This window comes from Poecile atricapillus, chromosome 15 (assembly GCF_030490865.1).
Source record: "Poecile atricapillus isolate bPoeAtr1 chromosome 15, bPoeAtr1.hap1, whole genome shotgun sequence".
NCBI lineage: Eukaryota > Metazoa > Chordata > Aves > Passeriformes > Paridae > Poecile > Poecile atricapillus.
In genome coordinates, this window is record NC_081263.1 from 2,213,563 (window position 1) to 2,223,667 (window position 10,105).

Below are 10,105 nucleotides of genomic sequence, written 5' to 3' on the forward strand. Positions count from 1 at the left end.
AGGGTGGAATTTCTTAAATATGCATAATTTCTTCTGATTCTGAAAAAATTCAAGCTATTTCCATCCTTCCTCAGAACTTTCCATGGATTTTATCTGGTCCTAATGGCTGAGAAATGTTCCAATCCCAGCCCTGGGATGTCCATGACAGGCAGAGAAAAGGATGCAGAAGCCTTTTCTCTAAAGTTGCAAAGACTTTAAAATAAATAAGGGAAGACTAATTCTAGGGAAAAAAAATAGAACTCTTTATTTTCTTACAAAACTGCCTAGAAATATTCAGATAATGCACAAACTGTTTTATACATTGTTACAGGGATGCATTTACATGTCTGAGCGTAACAGAGGAGAACAAATGAAAAACAAGAGACCAACAAATACTAAGAACTTGCATCATTTCAGCATTTAAAAAAAATAATAAATTCAGGATTATATATAGAGATAAAGCTGTACTTGAAACTGCAAAAGTGTAAAACCAGTGACCATAACAGCCAAAATCCAGTATTGCATGCAGGGCAATTTGAACCTTTGGATATTGCAGTCTCCACGAGAAACAGACCCCTTGGAAATGTTTAGGGTCCTCATTTCCTGTGGAATTGTTCTTGGAAGCACAATTTTATGTTACTAATCTCGTGTCACTATCCTGTTAGGATAATCTTCATTCCGCAGAGGCAGAACCCATAGGATTCCAGTGGCTCCATTCCTGGATCAGGCCTTTTCATGCAGTGAAAGGCCACTAAGTTTTTACAATAAAAGTGGGATAGAATGGGCTGTGCAGGAGCTGGAGGGATGGAAATCCATGGGGAAGAACAGAGGGTGTGTCAGGCACAAGATTGGAACTGTCAGAGCGAAGCACTCAGTCCTGTCAGGTGCATTTGTCCCGATTTCCCTCCTATCCAGGCAGTGAAGAATGCCAAGGAAATGTATTTCTTTAATTAGCCCAGTTTTCCAACCCTGTTTTCAGCCTTTTTCCAGACTCCCAGCTCCCTTCTCCTGGCACTGCTAATTTGGGAAGTCTGAGGCCATTTCCCCTCCCTCAAGCTCTCCCACTCTGAGCTCCCAGGGCCATTCCAGCCAGGACTGGTCCCCAACTGGAGGCAGCTCTCCCCAAACTGGGCTGTCCAACAACCCCCAGGGCTGCTCATCCTGCACTAAATCCCTGGATTTCCACAGCTCTATGAAAACACTTGGTATTTTTCTCTCCTTTTGAGCACATTTTCCCAATAAAAGAGTCTGGGAGCTTTTCCTGCTGCTATTCCAGGCTCAGCAGCTGTTCAGGGGATGTGGTGCTGCTCTTCCCTGGCTGCTGGAGCCTCCAGAGCTTTTCCCACCGTCTCCCTTTTAGGAGCAGGCAGCAGCAGAGCTGGCCTTTATTTTTTGCAACCTGTATTGAACAAAAAAAGAATATTTATAGTGATTATATCAAAGCAAAGAGCGCTGACCAAACTTCAGTTAAAGAAGTGAATATTCAGATTATACTGGGAGATGCTGGCTGGCAAAAAAAAAATAATAAAAAAATCTTCCCCAGTATTGAAATGTCCTTGATTTCTAATTGGAGGATTTAATTCTACATCAGAGACTTGTTTCCTCAATTTAGGTTTTTGCACAAGTAAATTATTTTGTTGGTTTGTTTGCATAAACTTGTGAGAGGGAAAATCCTACATTCAAAATATGAAAGTTGCAACGCTGCACGACCATTTACAAATAGGTTTTTCTTTGTCCTGCCTCAAATGAAGTTTTGTTATCTAAATTCTCAGTGAGAAGTTCCTTCACAAAGGTATCTTTTATTTAATCTGCAAATTGATATTCAAGATCAAATGCTCTTTTCCAGGAAATATCTTCTGGGAATGCAGTGGAGAAGTTCTAACAAAACACTGGCTGTTATTTCCTGCAGCAGTGGGTAAATGTTCATTTCCCCCTTTGTGATCTGCATCACGCAGAGAAAATGTGGGTATAAAATCAAAAAATGTGGATATAAATTTATAACGAAATGTGGATATAAAATTAACTCCAGAGCCATGAGCTGGGAGAAACACAGGATAATTCCTGTTAAAATACTGAACTGGGACAGCACTTAATGTGTTAAAATAAGGAATCAGGCTGGTGTGGCAGCGTGAGAACGAGGAGCAGACAAAGAGCCGCTCTCTCCCAGTGCCGTTGGTTGGAAAGCCCCCGAGCAGGTCCCCAGAGAGGCTGCAGTGAGCAGCAGAGCCCCAGCACAAACCTGCTCGTGGCTGGAAGGCGATGGGCAGCGCCCGGCTGGGGATGAGGATTCCCGAGTGCAGCGTCTCCACCGGCTCCCGGTCCGTGGCCACAATGCGGTATTTACGGATCAGCTGCAATGAAACATTCCCATCAGGATCCGGCCAGCTGGAGGGGAGAAACCCCCCCAGGATTCCCTTTTTGGGGGGCTCACCCAGCAGAGGGCCAGGTGCAGCTGCAGCTCTGCCACGCGGCGCCCCACGCACATCCTCTTGCCCATGCCGAAGGGGACGTGCGAGAAGGGATGGATGGAGCCCCTCTGGAGCCAGCGCTCGGGCCTGAACTCAGCCCAGCCCCTGAAATACTCCTCACTGCAGCCCAGGGCATGGCTGTTGATCATCAGCACCGTCTGCAGCACAGAAAGAGAGACAATCACCGAGGGAATCGGCTCCCGGATGGAAAAACATCGCGCAGCAGCTTCCCCGGGACAGGTGATGGAATTCCCGAGAAATTAATTGGAACATAGAAAAGGTCATGGTTTCCTCAGAGAATCATGGGAAAATTTGGGGAAAAAAGAGTTGGAATAGCACATCAAAATTATTTCAGGCATATATTTCTGTCCAAGAGCAGGACAGGCAGGTGTGGGTTTGTGTTTATGGGAGACCTTGGGGTGAATCCCTCATTCCTTGTCCTGGGGCTGGCACTTTGGCAATGTCAGTTTGAAATTGAAACACGAGCAACTTCTGTGGTTTAAAGGACAGTTAATAAATGGAAAAACATCCCAGTAAACTGAATTAATTAACTTACCCCTTTGGGCAGGACGTAATTTCCCAGAACCATTTCTGTGTCGATGGTGCGAGTGGTAAAAGGCACTGATGGACTTAACCTGCAGGGAAAGAGAAGAATGGGTTAAATTCCCAGCAATTTTCCTTCTTTTATCTCTCATTTTCCCCTCAAACAGCAAGATGAACAAAATTCTGTGTGCTGGATAATTCTGGACAATTTTCTCCCTTGTACAAGGAAGCTGGTAAAAAACTTGGTGATTGTTTCGCAAGTTATTTGGGAATTTTACCTCATGGATTCTTTCAGACAGGCTTTTAGGTAAGGCATATTCCTCACGCTCTCAGCATCTGGGCTCTTCTGAGCATCCAAAACTCTCTGGATTTCCTGGAAAAGCTTCTGCTGGACGTGTGGATTGCGGGAAAGGTTGTACAGAGCCCACAGCAGACTGTTGGCTGTCTGGAACAAAGCAAAGAGAAAAGTTGAGTCCTCCTTTTGTAGGGACAGAAGGAAGAAGTTGCCCAAAGTTCAAAGCAACACTTAGGGCTGGGCAAAGCTTTATGGAATTTTGACAGCCTGGTGGATTATGAGCAGTCCCAGTTGTCCTGCAGAATTAAAAACTGAGGGATTTCAGGTAAAGAAACCCCAGGAACTTCAGGTAAAAAAAAACCAAACAGGGATTTCAGGTAAAAAAAAAACAAATAAACAGGGATTTCAGGTAAAAAAAGCCAAACCCAGGGATTTTGGGTAAAAATCCATTTCCACTTGGGCCACTGAGGCAACTTTAGTATTAACTCACTTCCAGGTGTGCCAGTGGTTGGATTGTGGAAGGAAGGAGGGAACTGGGATGATTTGAGACCCTTGGAAAATCAGTTTTACCATCCCCACCCAGGGATCTGCAGCTAAGGAGGGAACTGTGAGGAACCAAACCCTTGGAAAATCAGTTTTACCATCTCCACATGGGGATTTGCAGCTAAGGAGGGAACTGGGAGGAACCAAACCCTTGGCAAATGAGTTTTACCGTCTCCACACAGGGATCTGCAGCTAAGGAGGGAACTGGGAGGAACCAAACCTCTTGGAAAATCACTTTTACCATCTCCACATGGGGATTTGCAGCTAAGGAGGGAATTGGGAGGAACCAAACCCTTGGAAAATGAGTTTTACCATCTCCACACGGGGATTTGCAGCTAAGGAGGGAATTGGGAGGAACCAAACCCTTGGAAAATGAGTTTTACCATCTCCACACAGGGATCTGCTGCTAAGGAGGGAATTGGGAAGAACCAAACCCTTGGAAAATGAGTTTTACCATCTCCACACAGGGATCTGCAGCTAAGGAGGGAATTGGGAGGAACCAAACCCTTGGAAAATGAGTTTTACCATCTCCACACGGGGATTTGCAGCTAAGGAGGGAATTGGGAGGAACCAAACCCTTGGAAAATGAGTTTTACCATCTCCACACAGGGATCTGCTGCTAAGGAGGGAATTGGGAAGAACCAAACCCTTGGAAAATGAGTTTTACCATCTCCACACAGGGATCTGCAGCTAAGGAGGGAATTGGGAGGAACCAAACCCTTGGAAAATGAGTTTTACCATCTCCACATGGGGATTTGCAGCTAAGGAGGGAATTGGGAAGAACCAAACCCTTGGAAAATCAGTTTTACCATCTCCACATGGGGATTTGCAGCTAAGGAGGGAATTGGGAAGAACCAAACCCTTGGAAAATGAGTTTTACCGTCTCCACTCCAGCGATCTGCAGCTCCGCGATGGCAGCGTACAGCTCCTTCCTGGACAGCTGTCCCCCCGAGTAGATGTCACACAGAAAATCCTCCTGGGGGTTGGCCGAGTGCTTCTGCAGCCGGCAGTCGATGGAGTGCTTGGCTGAGGAGGGCAGGATTAATGGGAAAATCCCTCAAAATTCCATAAAAACAACAGCAACCCCGCGCTCCTCGGGCGGGGTTTGAAAGAAGCGCCAAGCCCTGCTCTGTTTCCAAGCGGTGGGTAAATAATGAGTGCATTTATGGGGAATAAAGAACGGTATTTTCACTTTTCAAACAAAAAAAACTCAGTCTCAAAAATCACTTTTCAACAGAGGAGCTCTGAGAACTCTTAGGAATTCTGGTCTCTTAAATTAGGGAGGAAATGGGTGACACGTTGAGGGAAATATTCAGCAAGCAAACACGAGCGTGTAAAATTTATTACCTGGGGTTTTCAAAGGGGATCAAGGTGTTAAAAAATCAAAGGGATTTAGCACCCAGAACCCCCAAGGGGAAATGTAAACTTTGGATTTACCAGGGGAAGGCACAAAGAGATGCCAAATTTCGACATGCTGGGGTTTTTAAAATAAAAATAAACAGATATTGCTCGTGAGTATCTCAGCTGTTAAAACCAGTTCCTGTAAGGAATAATTCATTTTAAGTGAAGGTGTCAAACTGGTTTTCCTGAGCAAAGCTGGTTTAAAGTGTCTTTCCCAAAGCTTATAAACTAAGAAGCAATAAAATAAGTGAGTGTGTGGCTGGCAGGATGAAAAGGCTTGGGACTCAAATACCCAAGGGAAATATCTCAGTGTTACAACCTTTCAAAAAAATCTTTCTCAACTTTTAGTTATGCCTCTCACTGTTTAAATCAATGACATTTAAAAATATTAAAAATATAAATTTAACTTCACATCTGAAATTAGAGTAATTTTTAAATTTGGAAGGCCAACACATTTTAAATAGTCAAAATATGTCGTCAGAAAGTCAAACTGCACCTTGTTATTTTAATTACTTCTGGTTTTAAGATTTCCAGCAATGTTGCAGGTTGCTCAGAAAAGCTGTAACTTCTTTTTCAGCAGACAGGTTTTTGTTGCATGTACAGTTCTTGTTTCTCAAGAAAATGAGTCTTTGAGGGAAGTCCCTTTTCGTTCATACCCTCACCTTTAAAGAGATTATGCATTTTTAATTTACTTTTATGATAGATTAAAGTGGTGCCGTGACACTGCTGGCTCCCAGAATCCTGGGATTTCGCTGGGAATTGAATATTGCCCCACAAGCTGGGTGTGAGTCACTGCAAACTGCTCCCACGTGGGAATAAATCTGAGTTTAGGTACGGCAAAGATGTTTTAATCCGTGCTGAAGGTGGGAATTAACAGCAGCACAGGACAGCAGCAAGTGTGAACAAACCAGTTCCAGCAAGGAGACAGAGATAAAAGGAAAGGAGATCAATTTGGGTAAAATAATGACCTGTTTTAAATATATCATCCCATGCTTTGGTGTGAGCTTGCCAGACTTTGGTGTTGAGCCCCTTGTGCAGCTCCACAGGGGTCACCATCATCATCCCGAAGGTGGCCATCATCTGTGGGGGGAAAGAGGTGGGGAAACCTCTCTTTAATCTCTTTAATCCATCTATTTGCAATCCCTGGACAATACGAGGCTGGAAAGCAGGGAGAAGTTTTCAGGGAGGTGGAATTCTGGTGGATTTCCCATCCAGAGAGGACGGTGTCAGTCTAATTAGGGCATATCCAGGTAAAAATTAGGGACAGCCAGGAGCTTCCTCAGCAGGGAATTTCCTATTTATGCTAGGCACCTGCTGAGAGTGGGACAAGGTGTTTTGGGGCAGGGCTGAGTCAGTGAGGCAGATTTGGACCCCAGGGCAGCCGTGCCTGTGGGAATGACTAAGCCAGCCCCACCCTGCAGGGCTGCAGCACAGGAGAGGAGCAGAGTCACCAGCCAAGCTGATTCTCCTTCCAGGATTGCCCTGGTGGCCACTCAGCATTTCCCTGACAGGCATTCCAGAAGGGAGGCAGGAGGCTGGGATTAGCTGGGCACCTTTGGGATACAGGAGCCGGAGCTGCTTTCCCCAGCTGACTCCTCTACACTGCTGCCTCCTTAACAACAGGGGTAAAAAACCCACCACAGCCCCAGGAGAGAGCCTTCCATACCGTTTTTACAGCCTTGATGAAGTTCAGACTTTCTTCTTCTACGTCCTGCTGCAGGAGGCCAAACCTCTTCCCATACAGCACCAGGCAGATACCTGTTGTTAGGCAATATTATAATTACATTTATAAACAAAAGGAGCGTGGGATGCATTGCTTAGTGGCAAGGAATGGCTTGGATGAGCCTTCTGAAAATGTTCTTTGATACAGACCTGTCAGAGCAGCACTTGTAAAACACCTCCTGCTTGTCTGGAGGGTTTCCAGGGCCCTTACAGCAATATTTCTGCACAAATTAGGATTGCCACTGATCCCCTCACGAGCGGCAGAACTGGATATTTGGCTCATTTTTGGTGACTTTACTGAAGAAAATCGAGTGGCAGGAGAAGAGGGCCTGAAGAGCCACCCACCAGAGCCCTGCCAGCTCCTCCCCACAGCCACAAACCTCTTGTAAACGCTGGCAGCACCCCACACTCCAACACTTTCCATTTGTCTCTTTTCCCCCTCTTTCTTTCCAAGATGTCATTTCCTATTTCTCTCTTTCCAAAAGCAGCCATCACCACTGACAGTGGAAAAACAAAACACTTTGAGGAGCTCAGTCCAGGGGCTCTGAGAGGATCCAGCCCAGAGCACTCGGGTCTGGCAGGGCTGGTGCAGCCACTGCACCCAAACCATCCCTTCTTTTTTGGGAATCACTGAGACCCTGTGGCATTCCTGGCAGATTCCTCAGTGTGCTCTGAAAGGTTTTTAAGGATGAGGCTCTGTCTTGGTAACTCATTCCAGCCCTTCTCAATCCCAGTGTAAACACTGGAAATGGGATTTTCCAGTATTTGCCAACACCCTGTTATTGGAATAGTTCATTGATCCTGCACTGTGATAATTCAATATCAGATGGGCATAAAGGGCTGTGTGTTATCTGATCCCACCCTAGATAAATGAATTATAATCCCCCCAGTTTTTTGATTTCTAAATCACTGGAATGTTTGAATTTTTATAAGCCATGCAGAAATTTTGTGCTGGTGAGTTTTGCACTGACAATCCCTGGCTGTTCTGCAGCTCCTTCCATGATATTATAGCTGAGAGATTGGAAATAATCAGCCAACACATTCATCTCTGATCGTATTTTAACTGCAGTGCCCTGGCAGGTGCACCACACTCAGGCAAAATCCCACTCACTTTCAAAAGACCATTTGTTGAATTCTGAATAGACATCTTCCATTTGTCCATTGTGGTCACAAATTTCATCTATTCTGTACATAAAGTCCTCCAGGACCTAAATGGTGGAGAGAGAAGAGAGAAAAGAAGGGAATAAAATGATATCAACTAATAAAAATCCAGTGTAATTCAACATTTCAGCTGCCTTTTAAGCAGATAACAATCTTGCATGAGAGGAATCCTTTTGTTCCCTGTTCTTTGAACAAGATTCAACTTCCCCCGTGTGAACAAATGTTTGGATTTGACACAACTCTCGTGCTTTGATGAGCTGTGCTTCCCTCACAGGGATGAAATCCTTCACCCTGGGACAGCGCTGGGGTTTCACAATTGAGGATTAAGGTGTTTATCTCAGATGCTCCCTCAGGAGCACAGAGGTTAAGGACAGAGGTGTTCCCTCAGGGGAGGAGCAGAGGAATGAAGGGGTAAAGGCAAAAACTACAGAATACAGGAAAAGCTGTTTGCAGGAGCCTCTATCCTCATGGAATAATCCTGTTTTTCTGTGAAGACAGATTCGGCTCCAGGTTTCTGTGTGGTCCCAGACCCTGGCAGTCAGTCTGTGTTTGTTATTCCCTTGATCTGGGTCTGAACTCGTGGTTTTATCACCGTGGAGCAAATAAAGCTATCCAGATAAACCGGACCTGCTTTAACTCCCCGGGTTTCCAGGGGAGCGGGGAGAGAGAAAGGATTTCTCAGAGCGCGGTACCTCATTGATGGTCGCATCCAGTTTCACAACTTCCCCGGGCTTCATTAATTTCTTCTGAAAGGCGCTTCTTACCCTCTGCCAGTCCTTTCCCTCCCTGGATTGAGACAAGGACAGCGATGTTGGAGAGTTTATTCTGCAAACAGAGGAATCCCAACCCCGCAGGGTGCGCGCTGCTGATGCTCCATCGCGCCGCCGGGGGCTGCTCGGGGCGGGGATGAGGACAGCCCGGGACCCCCGCACCCGCTCCCCCTGCAGCCCCGGACCGCCGGGATGCTGCGGGTACCACTCACAGGATGAGCAGCCCGTAGCCCTCGTCGCGATAGTCGCGATAGGCTTTCCAGGGCTTGATCTCCAGGCGCTGGGGGCAGGCGCTCTCGCGGCGGTACAGAGCCTCCAGCAGGCAGGGCGCAGCGATGTGCACCGAGTCGAAAGCGCCCAGCTTCATGCGGAAAATCTTCCCGAACCTCCGGTGGTACTGAGCCTGGCGAGCGGGGAAAAACCCGCCGTGAGCGCGGGGCGCTGCCCGGCGCAGCATCCTCATCCCATCTTCATCCTCATCCCCATTCCCATCCCATCTTCATCCTCATCCCCATTCCCATCCCATCCTCATCCTTGCCGCCTCACCAGGGTCTCGTGCTGCCTCTTGAGCCCTCCCTTCCAGAGCACGTCGGGCAGGCTGCCCATGAGCGGCCAGCTGGGCGGCCCGGGCAGAGTCTCCGCCGGCCGCAGCGCGCTCAGCGAGGACGCGGCGCGGCCGCAGGTGCGGACCGGGAGCCGGCGAAGGAGGAGGAGGAGGATGCTGCAGCCTCCCATGGCCGCAGTGCCGGCCCCCGGGCTCGCACAGGTGCATTTATAGCAGCCCGAGGTGCTGGACTTTCATCCGCGCCAATGGGAGCCCTGGGTGGGGTGAGCTGGGGCGGCTGCCCCGGCCCTGCCCGCGGAGCCCGCGGGGCAGGCGGGTCATGAAAGGGTTCAGGAGAGGCAGGGAAGGCACCGAGCCAGCGCCTCACCCCGCTGGGATGGCGGGGATGGGACCCGCGGGGACGGCTGGGATGGGATCCGCTGGGATCTCGGGGATGCGCAGATGGGACCCGGGGGGATGGCGGTGATGAGATCCGCGGGGATAGCCGGGATGCGCGGATGGGATCCGCAGGGATGCGGAGATGGGACCCGCAGGGATCGCGGGGATGAGATCCGCGAGGATGGGATCCGCTGGGATTGCGGGAATGCGCGGATGGGACCCGCGGGGATGGAGGGGATGGGACCCGAGGGGATTGGGGGGATGAGATTCGCTGGAATCG

The 10,105-nt window shown here is 48.1% G+C and overlaps 1 protein-coding gene across 1 annotated transcript; it reads right to left on the reverse strand.

Annotated features, from left to right (window-relative positions):
• Window positions 1-266: 266 nt before the first annotated feature.
• LOC131584973 (1,25-dihydroxyvitamin D(3) 24-hydroxylase, mitochondrial) lies at window positions 267-9,623 on the reverse strand. Its single transcript, XM_058850608.1, has 12 exons — window positions 9,429-9,623; window positions 9,095-9,285; window positions 8,805-8,898; window positions 8,063-8,159; window positions 6,896-6,987; window positions 6,198-6,309; window positions 4,709-4,854; window positions 3,269-3,435; window positions 3,004-3,082; window positions 2,411-2,605; window positions 2,219-2,330; window positions 267-1,378 (listed from the first exon to the last, which is right to left on the reverse strand). Exons 1-12 carry the CDS (start codon window positions 9,615-9,617, stop codon window positions 1,365-1,367), a joined length of 1,488 nt encoding a protein of 495 aa, XP_058706591.1. The 5' UTR covers window positions 9,618-9,623; the 3' UTR covers window positions 267-1,364.
• Between the last annotated feature and the right edge of the window lie 482 nt (window positions 9,624-10,105).

Excerpts from the sequence above, each read along its gene's own strand:
- LOC131584973 (XM_058850608.1), bottom strand. The coding sequence starts at position 9,617 with ATGGGAGGCTGCAGCATCCTCCTCCTCCTCCTTCGCCGGCTCCCGGTC. Across the intron at positions 9,286-9,428 it reads AGAGGCAGCACGAGACCCTG|GCTCAGTACCACCGGAGGTT; the intron begins GTGAGGCGGCAA and ends CCCGCTCGCCAG. Across the intron at positions 4,855-6,197 it reads GGATGATATATTTAAAACAG|CCAAGCACTCCATCGACTGC; the intron begins GTCATTATTTTA and ends TGCCCTCCTCAG.